The following is a 19,460-nucleotide window of genomic DNA, read 5'->3' as shown; positions in this document are numbered from 1 at the left end:
CTCGTTCCACGACTCAGCATTTGGATTTATTAATGCCGACATGCTAGTCGAGTCAGAGATAGACGTGGGAGGAGTCCTACACCTACGTGCGCATAATCACTCTGCAGTTCATACCTTTGTATCACGCAGACCCTCTGCCGTTCCAAACTCGAGAAGTGCGCGGGAAAAATAACACATAAATCATTTCGTGCGAGCTCCGATTCTCATATTTCATTATGACGATCATTTGTCACTCTGGATGTCGGTGTCAAGAAGAGAAATTTGGCGATCGACGTATCATGAAAATATCTGGTGAGAACGAAAACGCTTTTGTTTTAATTATTGCCACCCTAATTCGCGTATCAAATCCCTGACCCTCTCTCATTTATTTAGCGATAATACAAAACGAGTTGCACTTCTTTGAAATTCTTCGATATCCGTCAATCCTATCTGCAGAGGCCGCCATGCTGCACAGCAGTATCCTAGCAGAGGACGGACTAGCGTAGAGAGGGCAGTCTCAATAGTGTATTTTTTGCATCTCCTAAAGGTTCTGCCTATAAAACCCAGTCTTTGGTTCGCCTTATCAACAACATTTTCAATGCAATCATTCCAGTTTAAATTGTTCCCAATTTTTACCTATAGGCATTTAGTTAAAGTAACAGTCGTTAGATTTGTGGGATTTTTCGTGTAATCGGAACTTACAGATTCGTTTTAGTACTCGTGTGAATGACTTCACACTTTTCATTATTTAGGGTCAATTCCCACTTTTCGCACCGTACGGACATGTTGTGTCAATGATTTTTCAATAGGTTTCTAACTTTTGACGGCTTCACTAGACGGCAGATGACACCATCTCTTGCAGTCAATCTTACAGGGCCGCTCAGATTATGTTCTAAATCATTTGCATAGGTTAGGAACAGCAGTGGTCCCGTAACACTTCTTCGCGGATCGCCAAATATCACTTCTGTTTTACTCGATGACTTTCCGTCAATTATTACGAACCGTGACCTTTCCGACAGGAAATCACGAATCCAATAGCACAACCGGGACGATAAATCATAGCTACGCATATTGGTTGCTGTTGAAGACACGAGTCACACGGTACAAATATTCACCGCTATTGAACTAAACCGTGGCTGACTTACTGGCGCTACGTTTTGTATACTCTCAGTATCCGCTCGCATCAGGAGAGTGGAGGGCCGGGTCTAATAACTTTAATACTGCCAACCACGATTTCCTCTTCTGCCCCAAACTCCCTATATCAGAGTAAAGCATCCGACGTTCTTCTTTGTTTGCTGTATATGTCGCAATCTTTGTCTTCCCCCACTGTCTGTGAGCTCAGTGGCACCCTCTAGTACCATCGCACCCATGTCCGCGAGTCTTAATACTTGTCCTAACTATGTGTCGCTTCTTCAGCTTAGTTGTGTCCATAACCGAGCGAGGTGGGGCAGTGCTTAGCACTCTAGATGGTTCAAATCCGCGTCCGGCTATCCAATGTTTCAACATTTCCGTAAATCCCCCAAGGCAAATTCCGGGATGGCTCCTTTCAAACGATACGGTCAAATTTCCCCATTCTTAAAAAATAAATAAATAAAAGGAATCCGAGTTTGGGCTTCGTCTTGACATTGTTATCGATGGAACGTAAAACTTTATTCTTCTTCCTTCATTCCTTCCTGGCGTTCGCCTGATTTTCTTTTACTTCACACACTTAGTTCCGTAGGACCAAACTGAAGAGCAAGTCTCGGTGGTAATTCACCAAAAGTACACCGTCGATGAGAGATAGGCATGTGGAAGGGACCATCCCGCTGTAGGGTGCAGAAGGTTCTTTTCGTAATTTTCGTTTTGTTCCGTTCCTCCTCCTGCGAAAATGGAATGTTGCAGACGTCTCTTGTACTTTCTCTAATTTTCATTCACACTGTTGGGTGTTTATGTTAATAACGTGTACATTTCTCAAGCTGTAAGGGTTGGGAGTGGGTGTTTTCCACGTTTTCCCAGAAAGGCAAAAAAAAAAAAAAATAATAAATCACTGGTCTGCAGTTGGTCTAGCACCGATCCGCTTCTCAGTAAATCAAACCTGAGTAGTGAATTTTGTAGTGAATTCTGCCTACTTTAATTTTGTTGAGAGTGATCATCTTCGAGAAACACATAGTTTTCGAGACATAAACGAAAATATGAAAAATCTGCTATCCTTTTAACGTTTTCGCTTCTTTACTTGTGTGTCCGACCTCCAGAAAGCAGCAAACATGGATTTCGGATTCAGCACTCCAAATATCAGAAAGAAAAACTTAAAAACTTCCGCAATTCTGTTACGATAACGACTGTTTTGAGCACCACTTGACTGGGCTATATTTTGAAGTTTGGTAGAGGACAATGAAGCAATCCCCCACATCTATTCTGCGCAAGATCAACTTCAATTTGTTTCATTGTTCCAAATCGTCATGTGAGAGTTTCTACTACTTAGGAAAATGTGCTTAGTACTTGCTTGACATACTGCTATGATCGTGTTCTTGCTGGCAGAATGATGAACGAGACACACCACGCTCTCTGTACAGACTATTCCTCACCACTGTCGGTATGTCCCACAAGGACTCGCATGAATAGCCAGGTTGTAGTCAACAGTAAGTGAAGGTTTAGTTCAATACTACACTATGAAGAGGTCAAGAATTTATAATAAATGAAAAGCACTAATATTTTTCTACCAAGAACTGACAGAAGATTCAGTTAACATTATAAAATGTGCCACAACAGCATAATTATCCGTCATTTATAATAGATCAAGGATTTATCATGAAGCAGTCGCACACTGTCTGTTGGCAGTGCCCACTTGCTTTCACAACTGATTACTTCGTTTTCCCAGTTACAATGACAATTTGTATTTCATAGTCAGGGTGATCGAATTACAAAAGAGTCCACACTTTTACGATCTCAGCCACAATAACGTATTTACGATAGTTAGCAGTAGTTGGTGGGAGCGGAAAAACCTGCCAAACTCAGATGGTATGGAGCACACTCGATGATACTGATTCTTAATCTTGAGAAGGTGGAAGTAAAAATTATGCCTGTGGTTTAAGATAGACAGTTCTATCGGAACACATACCCGATACTATGGAGGAAACTATTTTACTTGAAGAATCGTTGTTTTCGTTCTCAATATAGAATACAGTATTCTGGTAGCTGCTAAATTTCAGCATTATGTTTCCAAAAGGTTTTCGGTTCCGATCCTCACAAGGAGCTTCTAGTCGAACAGGTTGCCTATGGATTACCGTCTCTGTTGTGCGACTAGATTCGTACATTCCCATCAAAAAGGTCACAGTTCGTAGTAACTGACGGAAAATCTTCGCGTTAGTTTGGCTTGCAAGTTTACGTGAAATCTGGAGGTGTTTTAAGCAGTTAGGCTAATCTACATATACTAAAGCTGTATATCTACTGCCGAGTGTCGTATTTTACATCACATACTGAGCACCAATTGCAAGGATTCGCACTTAAAATGGAAAATCGCCGAACAACGCGCAGTGCAGCCAACGGCCAGGCCGGCGACAGCGCAGGCGTGGAGTCCACACCGGGAGTTGCGGCCGCTCCGCCGGCCATCGCTGACATCGCCGCACTCGTGAAGGCTGAGGTGGGTGCCGCGCTGCAGGCTAAGGAGACGCTCGGGCTCGTTGTTCAAACCATCACTGATGCTGTCACTGCAGCAGTGACGGAGAAAATACAGAAAACTCTGGAGGCGAATGCGAGCGAGACCCGTGCACTGGACACATCGTTAAAAGCAAGTGAGGAGAAAGTACGACTGCTCGAACAGAAATTGATCGAGAAGACGGACGAGCTCGAACAATATCAGAGACGCAATAATCTCAAGACTGTTCGGCGTTCCAGATAGCAGCAGAGAGAACACAGATGAACTTGTGATAAACCTTGTCCAAGAAAAGCTAGGCGTGCATGTGACTCTGAGTGACATTGACAGAAGTCATAGAGTGGGTCGTAAGTCGCCAGGTTCTACAAAACGAAGACCTATAATAGTGAAATTTATGTCGTATAGGAAAAGATCTGAAGTCTTCAGAGCAAAGAAGAATCTCGCGAAGTCGGGTCTGACAGTACACGAGGATCTGACCTCTGAAAGACTAAACATTCTGAAGAGCGCGATTTCGAAATTTAGACTGCAGAACGTATGGAAAAATGACGGCAGGATAATGGTTAAGACCGAAAACGGAAAGAAAACAATTTCCAGTGTAAATGAACTCGAAGGCCTGTGCTTTAGAAGCTAAATCATGTCTAACCTGTATGTTTATATTGTTTACACTGTCAACTATAGCTTAACTATTGTATTATCAAATTGTTCGTTTCTCTACATAACTATTTTTATGGTCTCTAATTATTTTTTCTCGTGTAGTTTTGTTATTATTTGTATTATCAACTTTTCGTTTCTCCACATAACTGTTTTCATCTTTAATTATTTTTCTCATGTAGTTTTGTTAATTACTACATAAGGTCGTCTCATTTCCATCCTTAATTGGCAACCCACCATCATACTTTGGTTGTTATCCTCATAAGTGCAATTAATATCACGCTCTGTCGTTCCGTGCAGATTACTCCCGTTGTGTTTAGCGAAATTCCTTCCCCTGCCAGCCCACGGCTACTTCCAGAACCGTTGCAGACCTCGCTGACCTTGACCGCAGATCCCGTTGCCTCCCTGGGGACCCACCCCCTCCCCCTCCCGGCCGCTTTCACTGCACAAAACCGGGAGGACACTCCCTCACCCCCCCCCCCTGCCCTACCTTCACACGTCATCCGCATTCCTCATGCCAGACCCTCTTGTCACCGCTAACCACGACCCGCAAACATCGGTCGGCAGCCTCCTCGGGCAATCAACACCCGAACGCACCAAACTGCATATTGCACATGCAAATGTCCAGTCCCTGCAAGCTCACTTCGACGAGTTCAAATATATATTTCAATCTGCTGATATACACGTAATACTTTTGTCAGAGACTTGGCTCAAACCAAGTATTCCTACAACTTCCGTAAACCTAGATGGCTATATCTTTCTCAGGCGCGACAGATGCAACAGACGAGGGGGCGGAGTAGGGGCTTACATACGCTCTGATTTGTCACCTACAGTACTACACACATCCGACAACAATGTAGATAAACAAGAGGAATATATGTTCATAGAGATCAAATCCCTTAACAGAAAGTGCTTAATATGTGTCCTTTACAAACCTCCTGAAGTAAGCGGGTTCGCCTGCTTCGAAACTGCCCTCTCTAGTCTCGAATCGTCATATGAACATGTAATTATAGCAGGTGACACTAACATTAATTTTCTGCGCAATAGTCCTTCCACTGGGAAATTCAAGAGAATGCTTTCTTCCTCAAATATGACACTACTTCAGCTGGCACCTACTCATCACACGACTACCAGCCACACTTTCATAGATATATTCGCAACAAAATCTCCAAACAGAATAATCCGCACCTCTCAAATATCTGCGCCCGGCATGTCTGCCCATGACATCATTTTCATGACGTATTCACTAGAATGTCCTAGAAAGAAACAAAAACTGTCTACATACTGAGACCTCAAACGCATAAATTTGTCTGAACTCGAAAGTGAGGCACAAGAAATAGTTTGGGCGATGACCTCTACTCCCCTCACGGACATAAACGACAAACTCCAGGATTTCACTAACAAAATTACTCAACTATATGACAAATATGTTCCAATAAAGACCAGAAAAGTAAAAAGGCAACCTGCACCTTGGCTGACTGATGAACTAAAAGAACTCATGAATCTCAGAGACGCTGCACATCGAGCATACAAGATAGACCCTACACCTGAAAATCATACTGTTTACAAACAGAAACGAAACAAAGTCAGTCAAGCGGTGAGAAACGCTAAGCTCAGGCATGCCCGCACATTAGCTGACAATAGATGTAGACCAGCTATCCTATGGAAAAATCTCCGCAGTCTCGGTTTAGGCAAAATAAAAGTTGCAGAAAATCCCATGGTCCCAGCTGAAGAACTAAACAGTTTCTTCACATTACCTACAACTAAAATTGAACCGCAAAAAAAAACAGAGAATCTTGATTACTTCATGGGGATGAAGGACTGTAGCAAAGAAAAATTCTATCTACAGCACGTCACTTGCAGTACTGTCAAGAAAGCCATAATGCGGATTAGATCAGCATCTAATGGACATGATGGCATCACTATCCAGATGGTAAAACTTATTATTGACCAACTACTGACCTCTATAACAGACATTTTCAACGATTCATTAGTCACAAGTGTTTTCCCTGAGGCCTGGAAACTGGGACAAATTAAGCCACTGCCTAAAAAGGACATCGCCACAGCACCCTCTGACTACCGCCCCATCTGCCTTCTTCCTGCACTATCAAAGGCCTTAGAATATATAGTTCATGACCAGCTCACCAACTACCTAACTACTAACAACCTACTAGACGAATACCAATCTGGTTTCCGTAAACATCGAAGCACAACATCCGCACTGATAAAGGTGACAGATGACCTGAAACTTGCCATGGACAGACAAGAAGCGACTATCATTTGCTTCTTAGATTTCAGCAAAGCATTTGATACTGACGACTTCGACATCTTACTAGCCAAACTTAGCGGTCTAAATTTCTCACCAAGTGCAGTGCAATGGTTTCGCTCATACATGACGTCTCGTTAGCAACGCGTCCTGTCTGGGAATATAAAATCACAATGGCGGCAGGTAGTGTCAGGCATTCCCCAAGCCTCAGTATTAGGTCCTATACTCTTTTCTCTGTATGTCAATGATGTGTCATCGGTTCTGACCTATTGCAGATATCATATGTGTGCTGATGACCTTCAGTTGTATCTAAGTGCGAAACCAAGCAATTTCAAGAAAGCTATTGAAAATTTCAATACTGACCTGGATGCACTGTCAAAATGGGCACACGACATAGGTCTAAAACGAAACCCATCTAAAACTCAAGCGGTACTTGTTGGTCACTCTAAGCTCATTAGACCAAAACATCGGGAATCCGTACCATCTCTTATCCTAAATGGAACAAATATTAACTTCTCTCCCTCAGCAAAGAGTTTGGGAGTTATAATAGATGAAAATCTAAATTGGACAGAGCACGTAACTTCAGTGTGCAAAAAAGCATCAGCATCCCTTCATGTCCTACAAAAATATAAAAAAACTCTTCTCTCTCGATCTGAAAAAGAAATTGGTACAAACGCTTATACTCCCAATCATTGACTACAGTGATATTATCCTACAAGGCCTCTCTCAGGAAAATTCGCGACGTCTAGAACTGGTAATGAATGCCTGCGTCCGATATATATGTGACTTTCAACTTTTTGATCACATTTCACCAGCATATGCAAAATTGTCCTGGCTGCATGCAGACAAACGCAGAGATTTCCATACACTCTGTGTCATCTACTGCCTTATAAATGTACACTGTCCCTCATATCTCTCCTCGTCCCTAACGCTCATGTCGGAACAACGTGACAGAAACACACGTTCCCATCATAATAAAATCCTCTCCGTTCCACTGCATCGCTCAGTCACCTTCTCCAAGTTCTTTACAGTAGCAGGAACACGACTATGGAATAACCTCCCTCGTTATGTTAGAGAACTTAAAAACATGTCCGACTTCAAAAAACAGTTAATGACGTATCTACTTAAGCAACAGTAATGCCTTCCTCTGTACATGAATGCACTTCACCTCATTACTTCCCTCTTTCCCCCTCCTTAAATCTCCCTTCCCCAAAACTCGCTACACTAGTAAACATCTACTTTACACACCAAGATATTAATGTACATCTGCACAAATCTTCATTACTATTGCCAATTTTTCTCATGTTTATCATTATTATTTGATTTTTTACTGTTATTATTATTGCTTTTATCATGATCTGTATGTATAGCACCTGTTGTAAAATACTGCCATCATTTACTTTATTAGGTCTTAGTCATGTTTATCGTTATTATTTGACTTTTTTTACTGTTATTATTATTGCTTTTATCATAATCTGTATGTATAGCACCTGTTGTAAAATACTGCCAGCATTTACTTTATTAGGTCTTAGTCATGTTTATCATTATTATTTGACTTTTTTTTACTGTTATTATTATTGCTTTTATCATAATCTGTATGTATAGCACCTGTTGTAAAAATACTGCCGCAGTTTCTTTATTAGGTCTTAGTCACCACTCTTTATTCATATTGTCACTAGAGTAATCTAATTTTCTCATTTAAACTGTTGTCATGAGGTAACTCTGATGTGTGAAATACTGCATGTGTGGAACACTGGTCCGATGGCCCTAATCTGATCAGGTTAAATAAATAAATAAAACAGAAGTAATATCTGGCGTTCCCATAAGAAATGTTACAGGCCCTCAGCTGTTCCTGCTCTACATAAACGGTTTAGAAGCCAATCTGAGCAGCTCACTTAGATTGTTTGCGGATGATGCTGTCATTTGTCAACTTGTAAAGTCATCAGATTGTCAGAACAAATTGCGAAATGATTTAGACATGATATCTGTCTAAATAATGAAGTTCTCCCCTTGAGTAATAAAAGGAATCCGCTAAATTTCGGCTACACGAGAAATGCCACACATCTAAAGGCTGTCAATTAACTAAATACCTAAGGATAACAATTACGACAACTTTAATTGGAACGATCACATAGAAGATGTATTGGGGAAAGCGAACCAAAGACTGTGTTTTATTGCTAAAACCCTTAAAACATCAACTACAGAGTCCGTCCTCACTACCCTTGTCCCTCCTCTGGTACAGTCCTGATGTGATAATGAGGTCCTTACCAGATAGGATTGACGGAGAAAGAGTCGAGAATTTGTCGCTGATAAGACACGCGCGCTGGTTGGCAATCATTAAAATAATCATGTTTTGCGTTGAGGAGAGATCTATTTACCAAGCTCCCATCACCAACTTTTTCCTCCGAGTGCGAGAGTATTTTATTGACACCCACATATATTTGAAGAAATGACCATATTAATACACTTCTGGCCATTAAATTTGCTACACCAAGAAGAAATGCAAATGATAAACCGGTATTCATTGGACAAATATATTATAGTGGAACTGACATGTGATTACATTTTCACACAATTTGGGTGCATTGATCCTGAGAAATCAGTACCCAGAACAACCACCTCTGGCCGTAATAACGGCCTTGATACGCCTGGGCATCGAGTCAAACAGAGCTTGGATGGCGTGTACAGGTACAGCTGCCCATGCAGCTTCAACACAACACCACAGTTCATCAAGAGTAGTGACTGGCGTATTGTGACGAGCCAGTTGCTCGGCCATCATTGAGCAGACGTTTCCAATTGGTGAGAGATCTGGAGAATGTGCTGGCCAGGGCAGCAGTCGAACATTTTTTGTATCCAGAAAGGCCCATACAGGAACTGCAACATGCGGTAGTGCATTATTCTGCTGAAACGTAGGGTTTCGCAGGGATCAAATGAAGGGTAGAGCCACGGGTCGTAACACATATGAAATGTAACGTCCACTGTTCAAAATGTCGTCAGTGCGAACAAGAGGTGACCGACACGTGTAACGAATGGCACCCCATACCATTACACTGGGTGATACGCCAGTATGGCGATGACGAATACACGCTTCCAATGTGCGTTCACCGCGATGTCGCCAAACACGGATGCGACCATCATGATGTTTTAAACAGAACCTCGATTCATCCGAAAAAATGACGTTTTGCCATTCGTGCACCCAGGTTCGTCATTGAGTGCAGCATCGCAGGCGCTCCTGTCTGTGATGCAGCATCAAGGCTAACCGCAGCCATGGTCTCCAAGGTGATAGCCCATCCTGCTGCAAACGTCATCGAACTATTCGTGCAGATGGTTAATGTCTTGCAAACGTCCCCATCTGTTGACTCAGGGATCGAAACGTGGCTGCACAATCCAGCACGATTTTCCGTTTAGAACCCACCGATTCCATATTCTGCTAACAGTCACGGGATCTCAATCAACGCGATCAGCAATATCGTATTACGATAAACCGCAATCGCGATAGGCTACAATCCGACCTTTATCAAAGTCGGAAACGTGATGGTACGCATTTCTCCTCCTTAGACAAGGCATCACAACAACGTTTCACCAGGCAACGCCGGTCAACTGCTGTTTGTGTATGAGAAATCGGTTGGAAACTTTCCTCATGTCAGCATGTTGTAGGTGTCGCCAACGGCGGCAACCTTGTCTGAATGCTGGGAGAAGCTAATCATTTGTATATCACAGTATCTTCTTCCTGCCGGTTAAATTTCGCGTCTGTAGCACGTCATCTTCGTGGTGTAGCAATTTTAATAGCCATTAGTGTAAAATAAAGGAAATCAAAACTCTCATGGAAATATTTGTGTTCATTTTTCCCGTGCGCTATACGAGAGTGGAACGGTATCATTTTAAAAATAAAAGTGTTCCAAGAAAAGTGTTTCGTTCTACAGGCCAGCCAAGTGCTAAAGCTGGTGATAATGTGGGGGAGGAGGGTAACAGACGGCAGGGCATAGGCAGGGGTACAGCTAAACGTATAACTGCACTCAGGGGTAACTGTCTAACAAAGGTTGGGAATCACTGCCCTAGTGAGAGAGCTCCGTCCGGTTCGCTGTGCACAATGGTCGCTGAATTTTCGACCATATTAAAGAAATGCCAGCACCATTAGAACAGTGGAGACATCTATTTTTCTGTGAGATCCATTCTTACTTGTCTTTATGCTCTTCTAGTTAGGCACATCTAAATAGCAAACTAAAATTTGTAATGAAACTCCACTCGAAAGCAATTACAGAAAAATTAAATTTCTTATTCATTTGTTAAATATACACCTACATGACTATTCTACAATTTAAGCTTGAATGCCTGGCAGAGGGTTTATCTAACCACTTTTATCAAATCAAAATGGCTCTGAGCACTATGGGACTCAGAACTACTTCAACCTAACTAACCTAAGGACATCACACACATCCATGCCCGAGGCAGGATTTGAACCTGCGACAGTAGCGGTCGCGGGGTCCAGACTGTAGCGCCTAAAACCGCTCGACCCCACTTTTATCGTCAGTGATGTATGTGACAAAGCCGAAGATATGTATTAGTAAGTGTACAATGTGAAGAAACTGTGACCTTGACTGATTAATGCTACTAATTAAGAGAAAGAAATTACTGATAATTCATAAAACCAAAACTAGAGTATTATAAAATTGTGATGACGGTAATGATATTTTGAAAATAATTTAGTTTCGTGACTGAAACCGAATCGAATCGTTTAGTTTTTACTTCTCAGAAAATTTCGTTTTACTCCTCAGGGGGTTATTACCCCAGGTTGGGAACCACTTCTCTAAGGGCTGCAAGCACCAGGTTCAAAAGAGATACGGAACCGGCAGATCCTGGGAGCGAAATGGAAAAGCAAGCTATACACTGGAGTACTTCCAGAAGGAACATTTTTCGAAACGTTTGCACTTTTTCACGAGGGTTAAGAGTGCTTTGCTCAAGTCCAATGAAAATTGCTAGCACATTTTACGATTAGCGGGACTCTGAACTTGATATAGACATCTAATGCAAATGCATACAAAGGACAAATTTCTGCAGACTGCAAGAATTTTATGCACTCCTGCTGTTGATCATTTTGCCTCTGCACCTGACGTGTGATGTTTTAGCTTGAACTGAATGACCATTGTGGATGATGGTAGTCACCATAAATGATGATAATGAGAATCATTGATGTCAGATACCTGGTCCTGTTTGGTATGGCTACAGGTATTCCACATACACCTGTACATACTACGGTCTGCCGCATACTGCATGAAAGCCATGTTCATTTTGTCCCAAAGTCAGGATAAGTAACACCCAGGGATATGACACTTCACCATCTTTAATGGGATCGACATTATGTTGTTTACAAATTTTTGTTTTGATAGGAAGATACTAGTTGTTTTGGTTTGAACAACTCCGATTTTGTGAACTACCATAAATTAATCAAGGGTTAGAATACACAATTTGTATCAACTGAATGTCGTTTTGGTGTTTATTAAATAAAATCCTGCAGCGGGTGCAATAAACCAAATTAATTTATGGAGTGAAAGTTTTGCACTAATACGAGTTACTTTTATCCGTCTGGCTACAATTTGCTGCCTTAAGTACTCTATTTGTACATGAGAAATGTAGTAAATATGAAAAAGCTCATCTAGCTGGGTAGCGTAGCATATCGAACAACGTTGGTACATAAATGAAATGCCTAAAACTGTCTCACGAAAAATCACCCCATAAAATAGGTTCCCGTAGTGGAGCTACAAAATTTTTACCACAATATGCAAAAAATGTATCCGGAAAACCCGATAGCGTTGAATAAACCGGGCTGGAGTTGCTTGCTGCTGGCAGTCGAATGTGCGAGTACTTGCAACGAGTGTGAAGCGTGGTTTTTTAGTTCACTGGGAAAATAGATGAACACCGTGTATCTTTCCAGAATGGGGAAACTGTCGCGAAGACGAAGAAAGTGGTGATGAAGCATGCGAAACATATTCCTGAGGAAAAAATGTTTGTGTGGCTGGCTCAAACACCTCAAAATGGCCTGAATATTGTTGCTGATGAGCCTCGTTTGAATCAAACGCCAACAAACATAATGACAGATTAACGTCTAACAAGTGTTACAGTTGATGGGAAAAAGTTCTTTAATAGTGGTGTTGAAGGAATCGGGTATCAGCCATGTCATTTTTAACCGCATTATTCGTAAATATCTATTAATTGATTGGTTGATGGGAATTTCACCTGTGATCCTTCTTTTTCTATAAATTACCAATTTAGTTACTACCACTTCTATGAAGTCTCTAACAAAAATTCATATCACTGTTGTCTGCATCACATTTTGAGGGGCATTTCAAACATGTAACCACAGGGATTCGTTTTGGGAAAAGAAGCTTTCGCCGAAAATTTCAAGCAATTTTCTAAACTTGCGAGTACTGTATTGTTGTCAGTGAAGATTAGTCGATACGGAAAGAAAAATTATTTTGTGTTGTTTGTCTTTTCTATGGTATTATTCTCAGAACGTATTAGGAAAATTATCAGAATGGCAGTTACTTTCTTGTGGTGAAACACCTTAAATTACTAAATATGATAATAAGTGAGAGAAATTTCTAATTATTTTATTTGAATACCAGGGCCGCCAGGATACGCGCTGCGAGGACCGACGAACGAAAACTGGTAGTAGTAGACAGGCTGCGAGGATAACCGGGACATGCTCCTGATGGCGGCGTCCAGCCCCTCCACGAAGAAGAGGTGCGAGTCGAACTGCAAAATGTAATTAAAGCATCATAAATATTGTAGTGTAGTCAGAAGCCAATAAACACACGTGCAATATTCTTATTCGATTATTATTACGCGGAAGATGCACAGAAAATGGACATAATTGAAAGGTAAATTTAGTGTCGATATTTCAAGAATTTAGCACAGTAAAAATAAATAAACGTCTTTTTAGTGATCACCAAAAACGATTAAAGGCCACTGTTAACATTAATCCATACATATTATAAAAATGGATACATGTCTGCATGTTGCACACCTCTTCCTGAAACACTGGATCGATTTCAAAGTAATTTATTATCTGGGAAGAATCAGTGTGCGGGTAAGATCCACGTACCTCTCAACGGAATGAATGTGGGGGTAAAAAATGAGTTTAGCTCAGATGGTCAGATAACCAGACTTTACTCAGCCCCCATTTGAGAATGAGAGCACTTCGTGAGTTGAAACCAACTTTTCACATAATTCCAAGCCCTTGCGAGATTTCTTCCTCACTGAAAGCCCCCACAAATTGCTGAAAGGAAAAAAGTTTATCGTTTTTTACACATTCGCTGTTCATGCACTAAAACTGCTGCACCAGGCCTGAGATTTTAATTTATTTCTTTGTTACTGCTAACACCATTCGCTACACATTTTTCACGCACTACTCACATACACCGTTGAATGTACCTGCCAGAGTATATTAATGTACGAGATATAGTTCATAAAATATGGGGTCATAAGCACTGAGACATATGAAAAAATCTGGTTTTCATTTATTAACTCTGTATTACTAACTCTCTTCGCAATTGATTCTGCAAACAGTATCTGCATATATCACTGAATTTACCGGCAAAATTATTTCAGAGTACGATAGGTTCAAAAGATACGACTTCATAAACTTCGAGCTTCATGGAAACGGAACTGTAGGACGAAATTCACTAGGGAACCAAGCGAATTTACGTGTAATACACGCCCCACATCTATTTTTTTTAAAATACCTTTGGTGCACGATGCGTGATAGTGTGACTTTGTAGCGCAATTCCACCAGCACAGCTGGCAATGATAGCAAACACTAAAGAGGGGACGATTGTATGCTAAGGCCATAAAGTCTTTGTGAATTTAATTCCGTGTACTCAGTTCGACAGTAACTATGCCTCGCAGAAAGGCACGTCAACAATATACGCAGGCGTCATCATTTGAGACAGGACGTGCAGTTGGGCCCAAAGAGGCCGTTTCGATTAATCAGCGAATCGCTCGACATTTCAACAGAATCAATGACACTGTTCGACGATGCAGGCAGGAATGGGTGATCCATCACCCGAGCCAGTGTCAAGAAGGAAGCGGTCGACCTAGACAGCCAGTAGAACGTTAGGAAGAGGAATAATCAGAGAGGCACTAGATCCCCGGATTCATCTTATCATCGATCCGACGTGTAACTGGTGCTTCGGTGACCACAAGGACCATTAATAGGTGGCTCACCGAAAGGGGGCTGGTATCATGGCTCCCCTTGCGCCAACTACCATTGACCATGGTACAGCAGCAAGTCCGTTTGCAGTGGTGTCGTGTATATTCGGCCTGGAATCTGCCTCTTCGAACTAAGCTCCAGTGCTCAGCGTAGACGTGTGTAGAGACGACGCAGATGGCGGTGGTATACCAACTTGACTGTCAAACACCATGTGGTCCGACAGCCAGGGTAATGGTTTTGGGTGCCATTTAATTTGGGTGTCCTTGAATAATGATAATTTAAACTGACAGCTCTATTATAATCCAACGTCGTTTATTACAATACAGCTGTTGGTTCCAATTGGTATCGTTATTCAAGATCTTCATAAGCAGCTGCTGTCCGACTGTCTAAGTAGACAGAGTAAGGGGAGAGGAGGGGATGAACAGAGAAAGGGTGCAGTAGAAGATGGACAGAGATAGAGGGAGAAGGAAGAGGAGGACAGAGGAAGTGGGGTAGGAGAATATGGGCAGAGAGAGGTTCAAATGGTTCAAATGGCCCTGAGCACTATGGGACTTAATTGATGAGGTTATCAGTCCCCTAGAACTTAGAACTACTTAAACCTAACTAATATAAGTACATCACACACATCCATGCGTAGCGGTCGGGCGGTTCCAGACTGCATCGCCTAGAACCGCTCAGCCACCCTGGCCGGCGCAGAGAGAGGGTGGAGGAGGATATGGCGAGAGGGAGCGGGGGAGAGGAGATGGTGAGAGAGGGGAGGGGGAGGAGGAGACTGTTAAGCCTGTCCGGTCTTTTCAGATGCATGCGCTTTAGCCTGCTAGGACAGAGTCATAATACTTTACTTTTCGTGAGACTCGGTGCTCGCTACTGCGACCGCTTATGTCTCTAACATGTAACACTGTGTGGCATTGATGATAGTGATCAGTGACTGTAGGTTGCACTGTAGTGTTTCTGATTTGAAACGCCGTGCGGGCGGTAGTCTCGTTCTTTAGAAAAGCACAAAAGGGGACGGCGCGTAATTCCACCGTTCAGCTGCAACGAAAATGTCGCTTCGCTTCATTCCATAACTCACAGCTGAGAGGTTTGGTATATGCACAGAGGCTGGTTGTTGAGAATTTTATACCGCCTCCACTACTCCCATCGTCGATCGAAAACAGTGTAACGTATCCGCCGTACATGCCTCTTTCTATTATCTCCTACGACGTAATAATGCTAGACGTTGCTGCAGAAGTGTTTTCTGATTTATGGAATAAACGCATATAGTGGGCATAAGCATTTTTGAAAAATGTTTCATGCAAGCACAGGCCGCCACGTAGAATGTCAACGTACCAGGGAAACGTCCCTGGTTGTACGCATCGTGAGCTGTGTAGGCAGTCTGGAGAAAAGAGAGAGAGAGAGAGAAAAGAAGAAGACATTAGTTATATTCTAATGTATTTTTTGATATAATTTTTTTCCGTTGGACCTGAGCTAATTCCTTAGTGTGCCAGGTCATAATTGAGAACATTGAAATGGCCTTAATAGTGTCTGATTAAGAATTACATTAAAATGAGTCTTCATAAGGCGCATTGAGTGCAAATCTTCATTCAAAATATGTTCAATAAGTTTAGTTTCAAGAGAGGACCTTTATTTTTGGAAGGATGGACGTGTAAATGAGATTAATTTAACATTTCACACTGCAGTGAAGCTTTCGCAGTCATTTAATGAATGTTACGTAGTGAAGAGAATTATTTTGCTCTTTGGAAGTGTCTTCACTCTTTCACTTTGAACTGTAGTCATCGGACGAACTGCGTGTATTTAGACAGTCAGATCCACATTTAAGGCTACAAAAAGACTTTTAAATAACTATCCGCAGTCCATGCTCGCAGATTTTTTGTGTCAGATCCTTGTTTTATAGACGATTTCCTTCAACCAGAATTATGCTATACCTGAAGTGCTCCCGAACGAGAGATTGGCACAGTTGTTAGTAAAATATAGTCCTCTCACTACCCATTAATAAGAGAATGGCCACTACAGGAGATGACAGTTTCGCTACTGGTAAGTGTCAAATCGGTCACATCCTCTGATTGTGTTACAATGTAGGTCGTATAAATAGGCATCAGTATTGTGCTACCGTTTGGAACTTAAGCAAGGTTTGTAATGAGAGCTGTATGCTGTTACTTCTCCTCCCCTTAAACGGCCAATACGAGCATGAGCATCTTTCCATCGGCTTTTGCATCGAGAAACTCCCATCCGCGGATGTTACCTTTAGCTTGCATGTTTAGGCACTTAAAATAGGAAACTAGAGATCGAAACTGCAGTGTATCTTGTATGTAATTACTATCATTATCGCTTACGAACTATACCCGTAACTCTGGTAATGCATTAAATGAATATACAATGGTTTACAGCCAAATACACATTGTGAAGTTTAATTTAACTTCGGCGACTTGTGAATCAACGACACTGCTCATTGTAATGAGGAGCTTCTTAGATTCACTCGCAGTGCTGGGGAAGCTTCTTCCACACCTTTCCATCGTAAAAAAAAAGTCTATGGCAGGAATCAAACCAGCGATATCCTGATCAATGTGAGCTCACAAAAATTATATTTGACTTGTAGAAAGACTGGTTACAGTAGCAGTTCGTGTTAGTGAACTTAGTAGAAGTATCAGAAAAACACCGACATCTACAGTTCCTGGATTCAACAGAATAATAACTAGGTCTTAGCGTGGATAGCTGTACACTTCAGGTGGACAAAAAGCAAGAGCACGTTTCGACGTCATACGCAATCACTCGTGGGATGTCGCACAGACGAGCAGCCAATATTGATTAAACGATGAACGCAACACAGATTGCGACGAACGTTGCACGCAGTTACGACCATGAGTAACTACTCACTTGTAGCTGTACTATGAGCATGGGAACCTCCCTGAAAATTTCCTTTCGCAACGCATCATTAGGTAACAAATCTCCGATGGTCTAGTGAAAGACGTAAAGTAATATTTAGTTACGAGGGCTGAATTTGCCAGTGCGTTGGCGATAGTCACTTGTGTTACGTGGACCAGAAAACAACCCATTGCTGGAGTGTATATAACAGCTCTACATAGGACCAAACCTGAACATCAGGAAGTAGGGAGCCATATCGCACAACGGTTTTGCACATATGATGCTTGTTGAGGGAACAGTCAATGTTGCAAGATACATCTTGAATGTTAACCAGTTCATTCAACTGGTGTTCCTCCAGCAGGGTAAAGCACTATACAAACATCATACTTTCCACGACATTATCTCCAGGACGTTCGTTACTCATACTGATTAGCACGATGACCAGACCAGTCTCCCATTGTTTTGGTCCATACTACCTCCTTCCAAAATAAGGAAAGCAAAAAGCTTGTAGTAGAAGAGATTTCTTTCATTGTGTAGAAGATGAAGAAGTACTCATAGGTCTTAAGGTATGCTTTTTAAAGCCCATGTTTACTAGACATCTTTACTTCGAATGATCGTTCCTGTCTTGTCCATGAGTACTAATTATTCCTCTTGGGATGCCCTGTATGATGTGCTGAACGTTTGTGAACTACATTCCCTGAAAATGTATCCAATGAACCTCAGTCTGGCATGTGCCTTTCCTACTCTTAGATTTACGTGGCCGTTCCACTCTAAATCTTTTCGTATACTTTTATCCACGTATTTAATGGATGGAATTGTTTTCATCGATTGTTCGGCAGTTGCGTAATCGAACAATAGCGTGTCTTCTCATCTAGTATTCGCAATACGATACATTTCTTCATTTAGAATGCCGTCTGCCAATATCTGTTCCAAGCGTCAACTTTCAGCAGGCCTTTCTGCATTTTGCTTCATTTTTTAGCGGATACATGTAACGTCATTAACACAATGTGGTTTGCTCTCCTCTTCCCGTAACAGATACATCACGTCTACATCACGTCTTTTCAGTTTCCAAGAGTTTTGATCACGTTTCTAGGACACTTGAAATGAAGTAACTACAGAGTGGAGAACTTGTTTTATCAAATAGAATTATTTAAATCATCCAGAAGGGGCATGTGAAAATGGCGAATTCTTCTGGAGACAGACAGGAAAATCGGTAAGTTAGTGATGTCGATACATTCAACTCATAAATGAGATCCAGTCCAGTACGATTCAAGAAATATGTAGTGAAGATCGGCACAGTTAAAAATGTTCGAGCGGCTACTCACATGTAAGTTGGTGTGGCTTACCAGAGCGGTGGTGTAGTTGTCCTTGAGTGTGATGTCGCTGCCGTTGTAGTAGAATTTTTTGACGGACTCTGCTCCTTCCACACGCTCTTCCTTCGTTGGAAGTCGTAGATCACAGCCCACAATTTCGCCAAAGTTCTCGTTCAGGTTCTCTATTTTGGCCTCCGTGGATAATGAACCACCAGCTGTCAACAAAGAACACAGGGTTTTTATGTACAGAGAAGCACATTTTTTAATCTTACCTGTTAAAATCTTCTGTAGCCGATAAGGAAGCGTGACATGATCTGTAACGATTTTTTCTCTGTCTTTTGTGATCCTCTAGTGCTGGTTAGACAGTTTGTGTGCTTTCACTGAGTTTATGGTTTTCATTCACCTTCGCTTTGCTGATAGCATTAAACCGTTTGCCTCTGGAGCAGATACACTTGAATAACGAATAGTAGAGTTTAATGGAGGAAATCTGAAACCAGCCGAGGTTTGAAAAAAAAAATTATGCAAAAATGAGGTATAACCAAATCGTAA

The 19,460-nt window shown here is 41.7% G+C and overlaps 1 protein-coding gene across 1 annotated transcript in view; it reads right to left on the bottom strand.

Annotated features, from left to right (window-relative positions):
* Nucleotides 1-19,460, bottom strand: part of LOC126236937 (cholinesterase 1-like) — an 84,209-nt gene that overhangs the window by 9,350 nt on the left and 55,399 nt on the right. Inside the window, exons 8-9 of the mRNA XM_049946627.1 lie at nucleotides 18,945-19,126; nucleotides 13,148-13,280 (exon numbers count right to left, since the gene is read on the bottom strand). Of these exons, the coding sequence (XP_049802584.1) occupies nucleotides 13,148-13,280; nucleotides 18,945-19,126 (315 nt within the window). The remainder of the gene's footprint in view (nucleotides 1-13,147; nucleotides 13,281-18,944; nucleotides 19,127-19,460) is intronic.

This window comes from Schistocerca nitens, chromosome 2 (assembly GCF_023898315.1).
Source record: "Schistocerca nitens isolate TAMUIC-IGC-003100 chromosome 2, iqSchNite1.1, whole genome shotgun sequence".
Classification (NCBI taxonomy): Eukaryota; Metazoa; Arthropoda; class Insecta; order Orthoptera; family Acrididae; genus Schistocerca; species Schistocerca nitens.
Note: the sequence above shows the minus strand (reverse complement) of the source record. Positions and strands in the feature narration are given on the sequence as shown.